At 40.8% G+C, this 21,545-nt stretch overlaps 1 protein-coding gene across 9 annotated transcripts in view; it reads right to left on the reverse strand.

Annotated features, from left to right (window-relative positions):
* Positions 1–21,545, reverse strand: part of RBM47 (RNA binding motif protein 47) — an 876,418-nt gene that overhangs the window by 63,851 nt on the left and 791,022 nt on the right. For 7 of the 9 annotated variants that reach the window (XM_044062819.1, XM_044062821.1, XM_044062820.1 and 4 more), the window contains 2 exons: positions 14,937–16,087; positions 5,945–6,016 (listed from right to left, as the gene is read on the reverse strand). In XM_044062819.1, coding sequence (XP_043918754.1) covers positions 5,945–6,016; positions 14,937–16,056 — 1,192 coding nt within the window. In that variant the 5' untranslated portion in view covers positions 16,057–16,087. The remainder of the gene's footprint in view (positions 1–5,944; positions 6,017–14,936; positions 16,088–21,545) is intronic. The other 2 variants (XM_044062826.1, XM_044062825.1) reach the window with 1 other exon arrangement.

Here is a 21,545-nt window from a genome sequence, read left to right on the forward strand (position 1 = left end):
AAACCAGGACTGCAACAGTGAATACACTTGAACATCTACATTTATGGCAAGTGTACACAACTGTACTGTGTTCTTCATGTTTCACTGTTGCAGTCATCACATTTGGGTAGATTCCCAAAGCTGAGGCAATCGGTGGAGGCAGTCAAGGAAACTAGGAGCTGGCTAGGATGCCCTGCAGGACTGCACAGGCAAACCCTGCCCTGGATTTGGAGAAGAGAGGCAGGTGGTAATGCTTGGTAAAAGTGTGAACAGATGTCCAGGTGGCAGCCTCCAGGATGTCCCTGGTGGGGACTCCTCTGAGGAAAGCTGCTGAAGTAGAGGCTGCTCTGGTGGAGTGTGTCCTGACCCCCTTGGGGGGAGGCTTTGTATGCTGTTTGTAGCAGAAATGGATGCAGTGTGCTACCCATTTGGAAATGGTTTGCTTGGATATGGCTTTGCCTTCTGCCCCTGTAGCAAAGATAATCTGCAATTGATCAGACTTTCTGAAGGATTTAGTCCTAATCAGACAGAATCTGAACTGCCTGTGCACCTCAAGAGAGTAAAAAGTCCTTTCCCCCTTGTTCTGAGGATTAGGAAAGAAGGTGAGCAAATTAATGGATTGGTTGAGAGCCACACTGGACACCATCTTGGGCATGAAGGATCGGTTAGTTCTGAGGGATACCCTATCTGCATGGAAGATGATGAAGGGTTCCATAGCCATGAGTGCTTGCAGATCAGAGACTCTTCTAGCTGAAGGGATGGCCAGGAGGAATGCTGTTTTCCAGGAGAGGCATTTTAACTCTGCAGAAGAAGCTGGTTTGAAAGGGGGCAGGATGAGCTTTTCCAAGACAAAGTTAAGGTCCCAAGCTGGTGATGGTGCCCTTCTGGGGGGGCCTCAGGTTGCTAGCTCCTCTGAGGAACTGTTTGATCAAAGGGTGTGATTAAAGGGGCTGATCAGTGGGAAAATGAGCAGAAATAGCAGAGGCATGAATTTTTATAGAGGTGAAGGAGAGGCCATGGTGTAGTAGGTCAGCTAAGTAATCCAGGATGAGAGGGATGGAGGGCTGTACCATACTGGCTCCCTCAGCCTTGATCCAGGTGCAGAATCTTTTCCATTTATCTGCATAAGACTTTCTGGTGCTACGACGTCTGGCCTCATGGATAACATCCAGAACCTGTTTACTGAGGGTGGCAGATTGGTTTGGGGTTAGGGAATAGGCCAAGCTACCAAACTGAGTGTCTGCAATTTGGGATGCATGAATTCCCCTTCCCTCTGGGTCAGGAGGTTTGGAATCTGAGGAAGATGCCATGGAGGCAGCAGGGACAGGCTGCGCAGCAAGGGGTACCAGTGCTGTTGGGGCCAGTCTGGGGCTATATGAAGGGCCTTGGTTTTTCCTTCCTTATTTTGAGCAGTACCCTGGGGATGAGAGGTGGGGGAGGAAAGAAATAGAATGATAGATTGACCCAGGGGAAAGACAGGGCATCCACTTTCCAAGCCATGCACTGATGCTCCCTGGTGCAGAAATTGCTGAGCTGATGGCTGGTGTAGGAGGCAAAGAGGTTGACCTTCGGGGTTCCCCATTTCTGAGTTATTAGGGTGAAGGTATTTCTGTTGAGTTGCAACTCATGTGGATCCAGAAGATTTCTGCTTAATTGGTCTGCCAGAGAGTTGGGAGAGCCTGGTAGGTATTGTGCTAACAGGTGTAGTTGCATGGAAGAGGCTGTGAGCCAGAGGGTCATGGCCAGCCTGCATAGAGGGTAGGAGTGAGTCCCTTCCTGCATGTTGATGTACCACATCACAGTGGTGTTGTCTGTTTTGATCAGGAGAACCCCTGGAGAGAGAAGGGGTTTGAATGCTATCAAGGCGGTTGCACAGCCATCATCTCTTTTAGAATGATGTGCAGAGGGATTTGCTGTGGGCCTGTATGCACCTGCCATCCAGGTATGCACCCCATGCATAGTCTGATGCATCTGTGGTGAGGGTCTGGGCAGCAGAGGGTGGGGAGAAGGGCAGTCCCTTGCTGTGGGAGCATGCTGTTGGCCACCAAAGAAAATCCTTTCTGAGGCAAGAAATCATAGGTAGAATAGTTTCCAGGTCTTGAGAATGTTGACACCAAAGCGTCTTTAGGTACCATTGAAGTTTCCTCATATGCAGTCTGGCATATGGAATGAGTAGTATGCAAGATGCCATGAACCCCAGAGATTGTAGGATCTTCCTTGCAGACAGCTGGGGCCTAGTGGTTAGTTGAGAGAAGTAGGATGTCAGGAAATTTTATTTCTCTGGTGTAAGGAATGCCATCTGGGATTCTGTGCCCAGACTTTCACCCAGGAAGATTATCCTTTGGGTGGGCACCTGTTTGGATTTCTTTTCATTGAGGGAGGTTAGTAGGGTCTTTACAAAGGCCAGGTGCTTGAGCAGCTTTTCCTGGCTGTCTGCTTGAATAAGGAAGTCATCTAAGTATGGGTACATTTGGATATTTCTTTGTCTGCAAAAGGTAATTGCTGGAGCCAGACATTTTGTGAAAACTCTGGGAGCAGTAGATAAGCGAAAGGGAAGCACAGAGAACTGAAAGTGTTGAGATCCTTCCTTGAAGCAGAGATATTTTCTGCATGATTGCCTGAAAGGAATGTGGAGGTAGGCCTCTTTTAGATCTAGTGTGGCTAGCCAGGTCTCCTTGGAGAGCATGGGTAGCAGCTGCTGGAGGGTGAGCATTTTGAATTTTGGGATCACCAGGAAGGTGTTTACAATGGATAGATTGAGGATGGGGCACCAGGTGCCCTCTTTTCTTGGCACCAGAAAAAGTCTGGAGTAAAAGCCTTGGCCTATCTGTTCTGCAGGAACGTGCTCTACTGCCGTCATAGAGAGCAGGGAAAGGATTTGCTTTTGAGTCTCTGTCCACTGATTTGGTGATAGATCTGGGAACCCTTTTTGGGTTGGAAGGGTGTGGAAGGAAAAATTGTATCCCTGGGACACAATGCTCAGAACCCATTGATCCTTGGTAATGGTGGCCCATGTGCTTGAGTGAAAGGAGAGTTTTCCTCCCAGGGGTATGTGAAGGTGGGCAGTGGGGGTGGTGGAGGTGGTGAGTCATTGTGAGTTCTTTCCATAATGGGGTGGCTTAGAACTCCCTGGTTTTGAAGTGGAGGTAGTCCACTGCTTTGATCTCGGCATTCCCTGAGGCTGCTATCTGGGGGGGGGGGGTCTGTTTCCTTGTGGCCTAGGCTGGGCCAGTTTACTTGGAGCAGGAAAGGACCAGTGCTTGGAGGAACAATGCCTGCTAAACCTAGGGGGTTGGACCTAAAAGAAATCCTTAACTGTTTGCATAGATATTGCTTTTTCTTCCATCTTTTTTAAGACATCTTCTGCCTTAATGCCAAATAAGTTATCTTTGTGCAAGGGGGCATCCAACAACTTAGATTTGACATTGTCTGGAAGGGGATGTTCCTTAAGCCATGCATGTCTTCTTATGACAGAACATGTGACTGCTGCCCTACAGGAAGCTTCTAGGGCATCAAAACCACAGTGCAAAGTGTGTTTAATTACTTGACTTGCAGAACGCATTAAGTCTTGTAAATCTTTAGATTCTGCCCAAGCAGGAAAGGAAGACATTTTTTTGTTTAAGACGTTCCAAGGTATGTTGCTGAAATTCAGCATATGGAACTGACAGTTTAATGCCCTGATAGCAAGAGTAGCTGAGGTGAATACTTTTTTACCCCATCTGTCCAATGCTTGGGAATTCCTGTCTGAGGGGGTGGGATTCTTAGCAGAAGTTGCTTTAATCCCTTTTGGCCCTTGAGAAATGACCTCAGGGTCAGCTTTAGGATTTTTAAAAAGATATTTGTGTGAGTTAGGGACTCTATAATACCTGTCTGGTTTTCTGGGAGCAGGAGGTAGGGTGTCAGAATTCAAACTGGACTTGTGGAAAACATCCTCCACAACATCCAGGACTGGGGGGATGGCTAAGGGTCTGTGTTGCGGAAGATCTAGGAATTCCCTGAGTCTCTTTTTTGACTGAAGGTAGTCCTGACTCTCCCATTGGAAATGCTCCCTTAAAGTATGCAGGGTTTCCCCAAAGGAAAAATCCTCTGGGGGAGAGGCTGAAGGAATGGAGTCCTCTGCATCAGAATCCTCATAAGTGGAGAGGGGTTGCATGTCTTCAAAGTCAGATGCATCAGATTCATCTGACTCTTGTTCAGATAAAACTACAGGGGACAGATCTCTTTTCCTTTTGGAGGGGGTAGCTTGGTTTCACCTGATCAGCATGATAAGGTCTTCCAGCATTTTAAGCATTTGAGACTGAGACAAGGTAGCAGGCGCCTAAGAGTGGGTCATTGGTTTCTTGGGTGTGGTTCGAACCCTGGGCCTAAGAAACTCGTTTGTTTTTGAAAGAACGATAGTCGCAAAAGAAGATGTCGGTTTGTGTTGAGATTCGGTAGTGCAAAGGACTTACTCGGAAGCCGGTGCCTGCTCAGCGGCACCGGACCCATCCAAGGGAGAGACAACCGCAGGATCCCTAGTCAAAGAAAAGTTTTGTGGCATACCGGACTCCAAAAGGGTCTTGTAGCAGCCTGTAAATCAACTGAAGTGGGCATCAGGGGCTGAAAAAGCACCTCACTGAGTACTGGAGGACTGAAGACTAGCTTAACGAAAGCATCACTGGTAGGTTTGGACCTGTGCAGTCTGTCTCTCTCTTTATCTTTACATTTTTTCAGAAGATCTGCTGTCAGTTGGCTTACCGTAACCATATCAGAATTCGAGGACTGTAAATGAAAATATCTGGCTACAATAAGGGCCTGATGATTGATAGTTCTGGCACGGAACAAAGCACAGAAGCGACAATGGGAGATGTCATGCTCTGGGCTTAAAACAAGTGACGCAGTAAGAGTGGAAGTCTCGGTGTGGTATTTGCTTTCCACAGGTGAGACGATTATTAAGTTTTTCTGACATTGATTAATGCAAGAAAAAGGGATCCCCAATGGGGTACTTATCTTTAGAAGACTTCAACTTCAATTCAGTAGATGAAAACTCAGGTAGTGACCGACCGGCACTCATGCAAACTGCTTCTGCTATGGGGTCCACGGCATGAAAGACTGATGTAATGGCATCGGCTGCCTTACTTTATACTACTGATGACCTGATGTCAGTCCTCAAGCGACAGCAATCGATGTAGAAATACTAATCTCTGGTATTCGGGCTGGCCAAGGGCTACCCTGGCAGGGATAACCCAAATGTGATGACTACAACAGTAAAACACGAAGAACATCTGCAGGTGTCAGCCCCCCCCCCCCCCCCAGCCCCATCTAGTGGATTTTGCTTAAAACTTCCTTAATTATCTAAACTGACTTCACAGTCATTTAATATAGGTGAAGAGACAGACATTTGGTAAAGGTGAAATACGGCTTTTACAACTGCAGTCTTACAGCAAAACCAACTGATGTATAAACATATCCCAGAAGTTAATGTTCCTATGAATTTAACTCATTCAGTGTGGTGATACAGTTTGCAGACCTCCCTAATTTATTAAAGAGTTAGTTCTCAGACAAAATTTAATTTGTAGTTTGTGTCCTAAACACTTACTGTCCAGTAGGCATGTGAGTTATTTTAAACTGTGTCCCAGATGTTTTTTTTTTTCCTCCTAACAAATTTAAATCATGCATAACAATAACTTATAAGAAAGCTGTATATACAGTGATTAAGGGTAATCCATGCAAATGTTCAGATTAGAATAATGCAGCACAGAGTATCTTTTGAATACTCCAGCTTTTTGTCCAAATTATTTACATCTGCTGCAGTATCATTACTAAAGTAGAGCAGTATAGCATTAACATTCATCAACAAGTTATACCAGGATGGTCCAGCTGTAACTCTTCAGCATCATACTGATACAAGGATCTTTCTGAGTTAAACTACTATCCAGCAGCAAGGTTCCCAGCAGCGCTGGAAAAATTGGTACTTAAAACTCACAATGTTGCAGCGTGGGTTCGGATCTCACTGCGCTGGAAAAGGGTTCATTTCTGCCAGAAGTGTGGATTGCTCCTGAATGGAGGAAAGAAAATGGGAAGGGAGGGATAATTACCTACAATAACATGTAACAAAGAGCTTGCATGTCACCAGCTAAGGACTGTTTAGTTAAATGAGATTCTGTATCTCATGAATTAAAACACTTAAAAAATAGAGTTCGGAAGCAAGCTAAACCCAATTTAACTAGCTCAGGCTCACCACTGATGCCCCCTAGTGTTAGAATAAAAATAGAATAAGGAAATGTGAAATGGTAGCACAAACCTGTACCATTAATAAGAACTGTGGATGATCTAATTGTTTTCCAGAGGGGATGAAGCAGTGCACCACTAACACAGACCCACCAAGAGGAACAGCAATTTCAAGAAAGTAAGATAATTGGGGATTTGCATAATTTAGTAAATCATGTAGAGGCCCATAAAGTAATCTAGGAGTACATTATTACTGTTAGGCTAATTTTAAAGAGTATTCTAGTAGCAGAAAACATGCCAGAAGATTGAAATCTGTAAAGAACTGCATACGTGATTTGAGAGACAAATCAAAACAGTAAGGCAGACCTGAAAATACATTAAAAGACTTTAAATGAAAACACATTTACATATCTTGTCATGAATGTACAATGTCTACACATGAATTGAACTTATAAACATGACTACATGGAAATATCATTTCAGGTATCCTTTTTACTAACTTGTATTAGAGTACATTATTATAATTCATTAGTTCATAATTCTACTTTAAATGGCCTTCATTGAAATGTTTGTGCAACTCACTTTCTACAACTGTAGCAGCTGAATGAGATTATGTTTTTTGCCATACAAAACAGAGCAGTCAAACCTGGTAAAAGTGAAAGAATTACAAATTATTAAGACAAAACCTAGCATTAGTACAGCTGCCGTGTTGGGTAACCATTTAAAATATGAGTCTATAATAATGTGTGTAGTAAGGGTTCATTTTTTTTTTGTTTATATGCTATACAACAGCCCTGATGAAAAAGGTGAACCACCTTTAAAACCACATACAAAAACAAATAACAGGATTATGAAGTGGTTTTCAATCATAATGATTTTACTATCTATTCAAGACATGGATATCAAGAAACTCACCTCAGGAATGGAGCAAAGTGAAGCTTAAGAGGTGACTCTTGGCATTTATGCCCTGAACACAAAAGCAATTATGATCATCGTGACTTGATCATAGTTCTTTGCAGTGCATGGAAGTTTATTCTTTCCATATAGTATCAGTTACAAAAAAATAAAAACAAACAGAAATGTAATGTGTTGAAAGCCGTAAAGCAGTGCAGCCATGCATACAACAGACAGAAATTGTGTCCTTGAGACACTTTTGAAATGACATACTTCATTGTGCCACACTTCTGTGTGGCAGTGAAGTGTCTAACAGCTTTTAAAGCTGAATTAGCATCTCGCTACTTTTCTATGGTAACGATCACTAGCTGATGTTAAGCTCTAATGTGAGGCGAGAGTTTAACAATATTGAGAAGTGCCGAACAAAACTTTGTCAAGCATCTTTCTTACATCTGTAACATTCTTAACAAATTCGACTTTTTTTACTAAATCAGAGCATAATCGCAGTGCTCTATGTACTAGTAGTGTTTAATGCAAGCCACTTTTTAATAAAATATGGATGACTTACACAGCAGGGTGATATCCTTACTTATGTAAGTACTTTAAAACTGTATGCATTTTCATGTAGGGAAGATAAATGAATCTATTCTTGGCCTTACAGATAGCAGCCAGTGGCTATATGTGACAGTCTATGTGATTAGTTAATGCAATCTTATCAAGACCTAGAGCTCCATATAATACATCTTGTTTATGGGTGTAGCTTCCCCTATGTTATTTTGGAACAGCACTGTGATAATACGGCCCATGTAGAAAGGGCATGCTTTGAATGCAGTATTTGCTAATGGCAATGACGGTATCAATACTAGCATGTGCCTGAATGCATCTTCATGTACCAGCATGCTGCAGTTCTAAGCAGCAACCTGAAATAAGGAGATACAAAAGGAGGGGAGGTGGCTCCAGCGGCTGAACAGATAAGGTGCTTCAGCAAGTTACACAGACTACAGTAAACCTGTAGTGGACTGGCTTATCCCAAAAACTAGCATTGTACTGTGCTCCATCCAGCAGTCCTTGGGGGAATATGAGCAGAGAAAAGTTGTCAAATTAAGCAGGAAAGCTATCTGGGAGTAATAATTACTACCAAAATGAACCATTAGGAGCAATGTAAAAGAAAAGTGGCTAGAGCTAGCAAGATGCTAAAATGTATCACAAGGCAGGCATTTCAGAAGATTAGAAGATAACGTTCACATTCTGCAGAGCATTGGTGACATCACACTGGAAAATTTTGTTTGTGAAGGACTATATATATGGTTTAAGAGAGTGGTTATTAAAAAATATGTAAAACAGGAAGTAAAGTTAAAAAAGTCACCTGCATTAGAATAAAAGATGGAGGGACTGATACAAGAAAAGGTCAAAAAAGCAAGTGATGTATGCACTGAAAGAAAATAGAGATAACACATGTTGTTGACATGCAAAATAATGAGAGAACAGAGAGAGAGAGAGACAGAGACACAGAGAGAGAGAGTGACAGAGAGAGAGAGAGAGAGAGACAGAGAGACAGAGAGACAGAGAGACAGAGAGAGAGAGAGAGCATACAAACTCTAGGTAAAAAGTACAAGGAAATAGCAGGAACATGGATGATCATTATTTATTTATTTATTGATGTTTGTTTACCGGGAAAGTCCACTGGGCTAGAAAAGCCCATTTTCAGTGGAGGCCCGGGGAGAAAAGCTCCAAGGTTACAATAACACTAACATGACATTTCAAAAAGTTTCAAACAATTTAAAGAAAACAAAATCCAATAAGTTTCATAAAAAAGTCAGCAACTCCACTTTACAAGAGTACTTACATGTAGTTTCAAAATATGTTACAGTAAAATACAGAAAAAGAAAGTTACATAAATAAATCATCACTAATTTGTATGATGTAAATAAACTAGGTAATTCCTAAAGCTGAAAGAAAGAATAGATGAGATAAAAGATAGATACAGTACAAAAGATCACATCAAGGCATTAAAAGCAGAGTGGATGAGCTGGGTATAGAAGGGTTTATTATGGGTTATCACAAAGAAAAATAGTAATTAGAGCAAGGAGCTAGCATACCTCCAAGTTTAGGTTTAAAAGGTAGAAATCAGGTAATGGCAGATAAGACATTTGAATAGGTACATGTCCAATTGGAGAGATGGTTATGCAGTGCAGTTTTGAAGTTAGAGAGACTTTGTTTCAGGCAAATACATGAGAGTAAGTTATTCCATATTCTGGCAATGATCCAATAGTATAGTAATTTACCTGCAGGTAAATTGGATTTGTGAATTTGGAGCAAGTGTTGGTGCTCTGACCACAGTGGCCTAGGGGGGGGGGGCTGTATGGGGCAAGTAAGGAGTTAAGGGCAGGGCAGTCCTGTGGTTTATGAATAAATCTATATGTAGTAGAGAGCTGAAGGAGTAATAGGTAATGGGGGAATTCTAGCCACTGAAGTTTCCTTAGGGAGATACAGTGATTGGTAAAATGGATGCTACTTGTAGAAAATTTAGCAATCTTGTTGTAGCAAGATCTTAGTTTTATTTATAAGGAAGACTGCAGGTTGGTTAGTAAAGGTGCACCATAAGTTAAAGAGGGTAACAAGTAATAGAGAGCTAATGCTTGTTTAGTTGGTAAGGAGAGGAACTTGTTTCTGTATAGTAATCCTAGTTTTTATGTGTTTTATTAATAAACTTGAGGGCCGATAGATGCAGAGTTATGAAACCAGATAAGGGGGAGGGGTGGTGCTGATGTATTTGGTAGATTATGAAACATATATGTACAACATTTTACATGATTCTGATCAATATACAGTCATCTCTAGAAATAAGATTAATATTGCCTATTCCAAAATCAGCTATTTCTTATTTGATCACTTGTTGCAGGGCACTATCAATGAAAAACTATACAATTATTTGCATGTGGAGAAACCCAAGATCCCTACAATTTTTGAGATAACGAAAACTCACAACGGCGTAGACAATTTGAAATTTAGACCTATAGTGGCAGGAGCAGGGTCTATTACTGAACCCCTTGCCACTTTTATTGATTTGAAACTGAAAAGTTTTATTGCTTCGATGGCCCATATTACTAAAGACTCCTGGTATTTTCTCAGGGGTATGACCAGCGAAAAATTCAGTAAAGAAGTTTTTTTAGTCACTATTGATGTTGCGGAGCTTTTCTCCAGTATTCCACATGACAAGGGTTTGGAGTGGTTTGGGGAAGTCTTGGGTGTAGTGCCCGGTCTGGATGGCAATACGACCAATTTGATTTTCGATTTTATGGACACTATCTTAAGGAATAAGTTTATACATTTTAATGGTGAATTTTATCAGCAGAGGAAGGGGGTTGCCAGGGGGGCAGCCTGTGTCCCCCTTTATGCGAACTGTGTTCTTTATTACTGGGAACAGAACTTTGTTTTCAATACCGACTGGAATAGTTTCATTTCCTTGTACACTCGATACCTTGATGATATTTGTCTTTTATGGGAAGGTCCAAAGGAGAGTTTTTTTGAATTTATGAATTACATTAATAATTCAACAGATTTTCTGGCATTTATTTATTTATTTATTTATTTGTTTATTTTAATTTGTTGACTGGGAGTGTCCAACTGGATGTAGGTCCATTTTCAGCGGAGGCCCGGGGAGAAAAGCTCCCCAGTAAAATAAACAGACAGTAGTTACATTGGATTACATAGCGATTAACAATTTAACATAGCAATTACTTACAACATATTTACAGATGAAGAACATAGTACATCAGTAGACAACTAGAATCTTTATCTGTGAAGTACATAATATCATTAACAAATGTTAAAATGAGAAGTTCCTGTTGTATCTGAGCTTGCTATAATTAAGGTAGTTAGTGGAGTGGAAAGAAAGGTAGTGGTTGGATGGGGTGGATGATATTAGAGTGGGAGTTGCAAGGGCATAGCCAGCATGTTTTTAGGTGCGCTTTTAGTAAAGTTTTGAAGTGGGTGCATGATGGTACGGAGGTAATTGTGGGTGGGAGTGAGTTCCATAATTTGGCTATGGCACAAAAGAATAGTGCTTCACCAGCAGAGTTATTGGCTTTAGTGATCTGCAAGTGATTTTTGTTGCTGGATCTTAGTGGTCTGGTGGTGCGATAGGGTTGGAGTAGATTCTGGAGGGATTTACATACACCATTGCTGAATCTAATATAGACTATTTGGATGTTACACTGTATAAGGATTATACCAACATGTGCTTTCAATCCAAATTGTTTAGGAAGAGCACATTCTCCAATTCCTATTTACACTATGACAGTGGGCACCCTAATTACCAAAAGAAAGGTATCATTCAGGGTCAATTCATTAGGGCATCAAGAATGACAAGTGAGACTGTACAGTTTCTGGATGAAGTTAAAACTCTTACCAAACTGTTCCTGGATAGGGGATACCCCAAACAATTGATTGATTCTCTAGCTAAGGAAGTGATTGAGAATCAGGACATCAAATATTTCCCTTTGCTGGGATTAGGGAGAAATACACAGGTATGGTTGGAGATGGATGATGACTTACATACTGGGGCATTTAGCCATACCTTTTCCAGTACATTGGTACAAGTGGAGGACATAATGAGAAAACACTGGGCCATCTTAAGGGTCAATGAAGAACCTAGGAATTACCTCCCAGAGCATCCTACTTTTGTTAGAAGAAGGGAAACCAACTTGAAAGAATTATTTGAAAGGACAGAGGTTGGGAAATTGTCTTGTGGTAAAGGTAAACATGGCACCTTTAAGTGTGGGTCATGTAATCAGTGCAGCTATATGATCAAAAAAAGTGAAGTGTTTATCCCATCCAAGAAATTTAGGTTGAGATCATCCAGTCATTATAAATGTGGGTCTAAAGGGGTGGTGAATATTGGGTTTGTGAGACATGTTACAGTTTTGATATCGGAAAAATGGAAAGACAATTAAGAAGGAGAGTCTATGAACACACTTATGATGTGTCTAGGGCCAAATAATCTAATGCATTATACAGGCACTCTTTGGCCTGTAAGGACATGAGAATAAAGTTTTTTGTTTTGGGAGCAGGTAGCTTTTGCTCCCCGAGGGGGCTGTTGGGAATCTAGACTTGAGTTTAGGGAGCTGTATTCGCAGCTCAAGCTGGACGCAGGCAGGACCCCGGGAATTAATTAAATAAGTATCAACAGCATGCTTAAACTCAGGATGGCCAAATTATAGGCTGCTATTTTAAGTTCTATCTCATCAAGGGCAGATAACATACTTATTCGTGTATTTTTACTTAGGCGTCTCTGTTCATTTTTTAACATAACACTCCATTTTTACACATTTTTAAAAAAATGTTACATGATTATAAAAAATGTTTTACATATTTATTAATTGAATTTATGAAGTCATTTACTATTTAAGAGCATATATAGCTTTTTAGCAACATACTTAACATTAGGTATTGTTTATATTCTATATTTATATCTGCAACATGTATTTTAACTGTGGGAAGGACATTATGCCTTTAAGGATTAATATTCATTGATTATGGTTAATTACTGTCACTATTTAATGAGGATTGAAGGATGATTAAACTGTTCTGAAGAAGCCTGGTATTGGTCTATGTGAAAGCACTTAACCCTGTATTTGTATGTTGGTTTTTCGGTATTTTTATTGGAATTATTTGAACTGTTTGCCATTAAATGTTTACGGATCTACTGTCCTGCCTGGCCTGAAGTTCTTACATCTTTTATTAATATTAGTTTGGATGTGCAGCTCAAACGTTAGGTTTTGATCAGTTACAACTCCTAACAATTTGGTATTGGTTACTAGCTCAATTTTGAGTTAAGTGAGAGTATACTAAAGTCTGCTTTGTTGATAGCTGTATTTCTTTTAAGGGTAAAGAGCATGAGTTTGTTTTTTATTTGGCATTTAAAAAAAGGTGTTTTCTGTGGAGCCAAGACACCACAGTTGAGAATGTTGCTTGAGTATTTTGTTGTAATATATCAGTGTTGGCAGCAGAGCAGACTATAGTCGAGTCATCTGCATACTGGATCAGGGAGACATTTGGAATAGCTTGGTGAAGATTGTTTACAGATATGTTAAACAGAAGAGGGCCTAGAAAGTACAGTTGTGTACCTACCATAAATGTAGATGTTTGAGTGTATTCACTATTGCAGTCATTGCTCTTGGGTTATCCCTTCTGGGGGCACCTGACATCTTGGGCAAGAAAAACTGAAGAAAATGGCGTCGGCTGCATCTTTTATACCCCTGGTGCACTGACGTCAGAGAAGAGGCGACAGCAACCAACGCCAGACCAAGACTTTGGAATTCAGGCCGACTGTGGGTAGCCTGCCAGCAGGATAACCCAAGAGTAATGACTGCAACAGTGAAACATGATGAACATTTGAGTCTTTTGGAATGTCTGTTGGGTTATGAAGGCAGGGGGAAACAGAGTTTTGCCATTTAACAGCATGTTCTCTATTAGAGAGACAGCTTTTAAGCCAGTTAAGTGACTGGGTAGATAATCCTACACTAGAGAGTTGGGAAAGAAGGATGGAGTGAAAGATGGTGGCAAATGCTTTGGACAGGTCCAGGAAGAAGGCTGATATGGTGTGACATGAGTCTTGGGCTTTGTTGACTATATCGAAGAAGGAGATTAGATCAGTAGATGTACCAGAGCAGAATCCATGCTGGGTTGGGGAGAGGATTTTGTTGTTTAGAAGGTAATGGATAAGTTGTTTTGGGACACATTTTTCTAGGATTTTGGAGATGGGGAAAGTATAGCAATGGGTCAGAAATTAGACATATTGGTGGAAGGGCCACCTTTGATTGCTTTTTTCCAGAGGTAGGATTCTTGGACAGACCTGTTAATAAGAATACTAATAGGGTAGGCTACTGCATCAGCAGCGATCTTAAGAAATTTGGCAGGAACTCTGTCGGCTAATTTAGAACAAGGTTTTAGATTTCAGAGAAGTTTTCTGATGTAGGAAGTAGAGATGGGGAGAAATTAAATTCTAGTTGAGGGGGGTGTTTTGGAGATTGTATTGCAGGGGAGGAAGAGAGGATGGTGTAGGGATACAATTATTATAATGTAGGCAATTAATGCAGGCAATGAGATAGTTCTTCACAGAGAGAGAGACAGACAAAGTAATGGGTATGATCTGCCGTATGTGCTGCTGAAGCAAAAGACCATTGGGAGATTTAACATGTCAACTGATAGTTATTTTGAGAAGTGGGGAAGGACTGGAGAAGTAGCTGTAATAAGCTAGCTGCAATAAATATGCACACCTGCAAAACCTTTCCTGATATCTTTTTTAAACCTACCTATTATCTTTTTCTGCTGATATATGCAAATGTTTGTATATCATTTACAAAGGTACATTTGCAATCCAGCAAACTATATATATATATATATATATATATATATATATATATATATATATATATATATATATATATATATATATATATATATATATATATATATATATATATATATTACACTTATGCCATTTTCTCCTTCTCAGTATAAAATGTATTTTTGATTTATTTCATTGTCCTGTAGTGGACCATTAGGACAAGAAACATCAATTTATTTTGCTGAAAATTAAAGAACAAATTATACCCAGATTTAGTTTTAGGCATATTTTCTTCCTATAATGCCAGAATATTTCAGAAATAAAACAAGAGAAATAGTCAATGCAGAATCCAGATACCAAAAACATGCATTCTGTATACTATAAATACAATAAATAGCACTTATAAAAAGAATTACTTGGTAACTCAGCTGTTGATATTTATGAGGCCCTCTTAAAAAAAAAAAACAGAATTTTTATGATAACTTAAACTGAAAATAGTTACCTTTAATAAAATAATCCCTGTTAGGCCCAATCAAGGTATTATATGGATACCCATAATAAGCTAATGTGTAGGGATCACAAGAGTAAACATAATTAGCCTGTTGTGTTTCCGCTGCTGGAGTTCCCTTGGCCGCCTTTTGGTAGCGAGTATACTGCTCCTTGTCTACCGGCTTTGCTAATGTAACTTCAATGCACGATCCTTCCAGTTCAGTCCCATTTAGTTTATTCATAGCATGAACTGCATCTTCCCTAGTTATAAAATGTACAAATGCATAATCACGTATTTTTTTAACTCGCTCTACACAGCCAGGGTTGAATTGACTAAATATCTTTTTGATCATGTCCTCTGTTGTTTCAATCATCAGATTTCTGACATAAAGAATTTTCACAGTTTCCATGATGTCTTCATCCACATCAATTTCTGGCTCTGCCCAGTCAACTGCAATCTGGTGACCCCAAAGCTGTATTCTGCCTGGCATCAGTTTTCTTCTTGCCATAGCAGCAGCTCTGTGACTTTCATACTCGACAAATGCAAAACCTCTGTTCTTCATCTTGTCAGCAGCACTGGCATAGACGATTACATCTAAAACTCCTTCCGTCACCTTTGAAATCTCTTCTAATATCTCTTCCCGTTTCTTCATTTTAGGAATGCCTCCAATGAATAGCCTACAATTATCCACACTAGAGCAAACACCTAGAAGTCTTCCTGGACGGATTTCATAGTTATTAAGTTCTCTGACAGCTCTTTTGGCTTCATGTTTGTGAGTGTACATAACAAAAGCATAGCCGCGGTTCTTGCCATCAAAGTCCATCATTAGACGCATCTCATAAATTCGGCCAACAGATTCAAACACAGGGACAAGTTCATCCTCATAGACATCTCTAGGGATTTTACCAACAAAGACTTCACAGCCCCTAGCAGGAACTGGCTCATTCCATCCTGGAGGGGGTCCACCGTACTTTCGTTGACCATTCTCTTGGATCATTGAATAGCCTGTGCGTTCCATAAGGGACAAAAGCACTGCTTCATTTGGTGTGCCAGCTACACCTTCAGGAATGTTGCTTGCAGCCATGTTAGTGGAATTGTTACTGATCATTGTAATGGAATCTTCAGCTGTCATTATGTTCAAAGCATTCAGCTCTTACTGTGGCCTAGAATAAGAACAACAGGACTGTTAAGTCAATTAAATTAAACAGATATAGATTTATACTAGAATTTTGCATTGTTTGCAACTTACTCTGCAACTAGACTGGCGCAAGTTAACCAAATAATTATTTAAATAAGCAAAAATACTTTTATTTACAAATTATTCTACATTCAGTATATAAATGAATGTTGTAGTTACTATACAATGTCTTATATTACTGCCTGGTGTCATATTAATTGTAGTTTAAACACAGCTGTGAACTATGAAAAGTACAGTTGTGTACACTTACCATAAATGTAGATGTTCAAGTGTATTCACTGTTGCAGTCATTATATTTGGGTAATCTGCTGGCAGGTTGTCCTCAGTTGGCCTGATTAACAAAGTCTTGGGTCCTGCGTCGGTTGCTGTCTCTTCTTCCATGACGTCAGGTCGTCAGGGGTATAAAACATGAGGCCAATGCCATTACATCAGTTTTTCTTGCCCCAGATGTCAGGTGCCCCCCAATGGGGAACAAAATATATATATATATATATATATAAATATATATATATATATATATATATATATATATATATATATATATATATATATATATATATATATATATTATTTATATATATATATATATATATATATATATATATATATATAATTAGAAACACAAAATTATACCTCCAAACAAAAGCAAATACACCAAAAAGGCTTTTAAGCATAGTAAAAGAAAGAAGAGGTATAGTAAAAAAAAAACAGGGGTTGGAGGGAGGGTAACCAGGACTGCAACAGTGAATACACTCGAACATCTACAATTATGTTAAGTGCACACAACTGTAATATGTTCATCGTGTTTTACTGTTGCAGTCATTACATTTGGGTAGATTCCCAAAGCTAAAGTTTGGGAGGATAGATTTATACAGCATTAGGAACAGCTACAAGTCCCTGTAAAACAGCAATGGCAAAGCCAGCTCTGGATTTATAGAAAATCGGTAAGTGATAATGCTTGGTGAAAGTATGAACTGAACTCCAGGTAGCAGCTTCTAGAATATCCCTAGTAGGAACACCTCTGAGAAAGGCTGCTGATGTAGATGCAGCCCCGGTGGAATGAGCTCTGATTCCCTTGGGGATAGGTTTTCCATGGTGCTTATAACAGAAATGAATACAATGGCTTATCGATTTAGAAATGGTTTGCTTTGAAATAGCCTTCCCCGCTGGCCCTGCAGCAAATGCTACCAGCAGTTGTTCGGATTTTCTTTGAGATTTAGTCCTGTCCAAGTAGAATCTAAGTTGTCTGTGTACATCCAATGAATGCATAATCTGCTTTCCCTTGTTCTGTGGATTGGGAAAGAAAGTTGGCAAGTGAATGGACTGATTAAGAGCCACATTGGATACCACCTTGGGCATGAATGATGGATTGGTCCTAGGTGACACCCTGTTCACATGAAAGATGATGAAAGGCTCCACTGCCATAAGGGCCTGTAATTCAGATATCCTTCTAGCTGAAGTGATTGCTAAAAGGAAGGCTGTTTTCCAGGAAAGAAATTTTAAGTCTGCAGTTGCAGCTGGCTCAAAAGAAGGTAGAGTGAGTTTCTCCAATACAAAGTTATGGTCCCAGGCAGGGGTTGGAGCTCTCCTTTGTGGTCTCAAGTTTTTGGCCCCTCTGAGATACTGCTTCAGAAGATGATGAGAGGTGGGGGGTCTGTGTTGTAATGAGCTGAAATGGCTGAGGCATGGATTTTTATGGAAGAAAAAGACAGGCCCTTGTGAAGCATCTCAGTTAAGTATTGCAAAATCTGAGGTAAATTGGGCACTGCTGTGCTCATCCCTTGAGACTGATTCCAGGCACAGAATCTTTTCCATTTGTCAGCATAAGATTTTCTAGTACTAGATCTTCTCGCCTCCAGAATGACATCTATCACAGGTTTGCTGAGGGATGCTAAGGGGGAATTTAAGTGATTAGCCAAGCTGCAAGATTCAGTGTTTGGAGCTGAGGGTGCAGAATTTGGTTCTCTTGCTGAGACAGTAAAAAAGGTTTCTGAGGCAGGTGCCATGGAGAAATGTGTGACACACTGCGTAGGAGTAGGTACCAGTGTTGGCGAGGCCAGTCTGGAGCAATCAAAATAATTTTTGGTTTGTCCAGTTTGACTTTTAGTAGAACTTTTGAGAGCAAAGGCAGAGGGGGAAAGGCATAGATTAATAAGTTTTTCCAGCTGAAGGACAGAACATCCACTTTCCAGGCTTTTTTGTGATGAGTTCTTGTGAAAAATTTGTCTAACTGGTAGTTCTGGGGTGAGGCAAAAAGATCTATGTCTGGGCACCCCCATTTGCGTGTCAACATGTTGAAAATCCTTGGTTCCAGTTTTCATTCGTGAGGGTCCGTGAGATTTCTGCTTAGTTCACCTGCCAGAACATTCTGTTTTCCTGACAGGAATTGAGCTTGTAGTTGTACTTGGTAGCTCAAAGCCGTGTTCCACAATGCCATGGCTTGTCTGCAGAGGGGTAGGAATGTCTACCCCCCTGCTTATTTATGTACCACATAACCGTGGTGTTGTCTGTCTTTATCAGTAATTGTCCTGGATGAAGGTAGTCCTTGAAGGCTGTCAGTGCATTCTGTACAGCTAGCATTTCTTTTTGATTGATATGAAGGTGCATTTGATTTGGGCTCCATTTGCCCTGAATGCACTTCCCTGCCAGATGAGACCCCCATGCATAGTCTGATGCATCTGTAGTTAGGGTTTGGGCAGCAGGGGGTGGTGTGAATGGCAGTCAGGTATGATAGGAATCATTGTTTCCAGGCTGTGACAATGGTGACTCCATAAACTTTTTAAGTACCACTGAAGTTTCCTCATATGCAGTCTTGCATACAGAATTAGAAGAATGCAGGAGGCCATGAACCCCAAGGCTTGCAGTATTTGCCTTGCAGATAGCAGGGTTTTTGTGGCCACCTAAGTCACCAAATGAATTTGCTTTTCTGGTGTAAGGAAAGACATCTGGGCAGTTGTATTCAAACTTGCACCCAGGAATGTAATCTTTTGAGAGGGTACCAGTTCAGATTTATTTTTGTTTATGGTGTACCCTAGACAGGTTAGAACTCTTTTTACAAACGGCAGATGTTTTAGAAGAACGGCCTGGTTTTCTGCCTGAATTACACAATCGTCCAGGTATGGATATATTTGAATATTTCTTTGCCTGCAAAATGTAGTTACTGGAGCCAGGCACCTTGTGAACACCCTGGGTGCAGTAGACAAGCCAAAGGCAGTGCTTAGAACTGATAATGCATGCAGCCTGCTTTGAAGTGTAGGAATCTTTTGCAAGATTCCCTGATTTGGATATGCAGGTAAGCCTCTTTTAAGATGAGAGTTGCCAACCAGGCATCCTTGCCTAGCATAGGAAGTAACTGGTGAAGAGTCAGCATCTCAAATTTTGGAATGTCCAGAAAGGTGTTTAGAGTAGACAGGTCCATGATTTGTCTTTTCTGGGTACCAGGAAAAGCCTGAAATAGAAACCTTGTCCCTTTTCCTCTTCTGGTACTAGCTGAATAGCCCCCATGTTTAGGAGGAAAAGTACTTGTTTCTGAGCCTCTGCCCACTGATTTGGGGGCAGGTCTGGCCACCTGTTTGGAGTTAGCAGCATGTGGAAATGAAATCTGTATCCCTGGGACACTATATTTAAAACTAATTTGTCCTGGGTTATAAGTTGCCAGTTTTTTGAATGAAGAGCCAGTTTTCCCCCCAAAGGGGCGGCTAAGAGGTAAGTGCTTGGTAATTTCAAAGGGAAGTCATTGAGACTGTTTACCATAGGGTGGTGCCTTGTTGTTTCCAGATTTGGAAGTGGAAGCACTCCATTGCTTAGTTCTGAAAGTTCCTTGGGACTGAAACCTAGTGCTTTTGGAATGTCTGGGTTTGGCTGTAGTGGCTCTGGAAGGAGCTGGAAAGGACCAGTTCTTAGTAGGCCAATGCCTACTAAATCTAGGAGGTTGCACTTGCAAGAAATCTTTCACAGTTTGCATAGATTTTGCTTTATCTTCCATCTTTTTTAGAACTTCTTCAGCCTTATTGCCAAATAGGCAGTCCTGGTGTAAAGGAGCATCCAAAAGTATTGCTTTAACATGATCAGGCAGAGATTGCTCCTTAAGCCAAGCATACCTTCTAAGCACAGACCCAGTAACAGCAGCCCTACAAGAGGCCTCTAAAGAATCAAAACCACATTGCAAAGTATATTTCCAACTTGTTCATCTGAATGCAATAAATCCTGCAAATCTTTATTCTCCACATAGTCAGAAATCAACATAATTTTCTGTTTAAGCAGTCCCATGATATGCTGTTGATATTTTAGCATATGTAATTGACAGTTTAAAGCCCTGATTGCTAAGGTTGTAGAAGTATAAACCTTTTTACCCCATCTATCCAGCGCCCTGGAGTCTCTATCAGAAGGGGTAGGATTTTTAGCAGTAGAAGCCTTAATACCCTTGGGCCCCTGAGAAATGGTTTCAGGGTCCGCAACAGGATTCTTGAAAAGGAATTTGTGGGAGTCAGGAACCCTGTAGTACCTGTCTGGTTTGCTAGGGGCTGGAGGCAAGGAATCAGGGGCCATACTGGTTTCCAAAAACACATCATCAACAATATCTAGTACAGGAGGTATAGCCAAAGGCCTATGCTGATGAAGAAGAAAGGAAATCCCTAAGCCTCTTTTTGAATTCAGACAAATCCTGACTTTCCCAGTGGAAATGCTCCCTTAAGGTATGTAAAGTTTCCCCAAAAGAGAAATCCTCAGGCTTGAGAAGCAAAGCGATGGAATCCTCTGCATTAGAGTCTTCATAAGTAAGTATGGACAAATCCAGATCATTAGAAGAGTCAGAAGAAACAAAGTCCTGTTCAGAAGATTCATAGTCAAATTCAGTCCTAGGTCTCTTGGATGGGGGGGGGGGGGGGTTGACTACCCCTGATTAGAGTAATTAAATCTTCAGCTATTTTGATCATCTGTTTTTAGGCATAGGGGCCTGAACATGTGGCCTATGTGTCGGTTTTTTAGACATAGATCGAGATTTAGGGCTTAGCACTGAAGTTGGAGTTGGTTTAATATGCAAGTCTGTAGGCCTGAATACACCCTCAGAAGCCGGTGCCTGCTCAGCGGCTCCGGACCCATCAAAGGTAGAGATATCCACAGGTTCCATATGTGAAGTATCTCGCGGCATACCGGACTCCGAATGGGTCTCAGTAGAGGCGTGCGAATCAGAAGTATCAGGTATCAGGGGCTGTGAAAGCGCCTCACTGAGTACCGGTGAACTGGCGACTGGCTTAGGAGAAGTGTCAGCGGCAGTTTGGACCTCAACAGCCTGTCTCTGTCTTTTTCTTTGCATTTTTCGGTATTCCGGTAGTCGGATAGCTAACCAATGTTATTTCTGGATAATTAAACCGAGAACCAAAATATTTTGAAGCAAAAATGTACCGACAACAGATAGTGTGTTG

This window comes from Protopterus annectens, chromosome 2.part1, assembly GCF_019279795.1.
Source record: "Protopterus annectens isolate FY-2018-M chromosome 2.part1, PAN1.0, whole genome shotgun sequence".
In the NCBI taxonomy this organism is placed as follows: Eukaryota; Metazoa; Chordata; order Ceratodontiformes; family Protopteridae; genus Protopterus; species Protopterus annectens.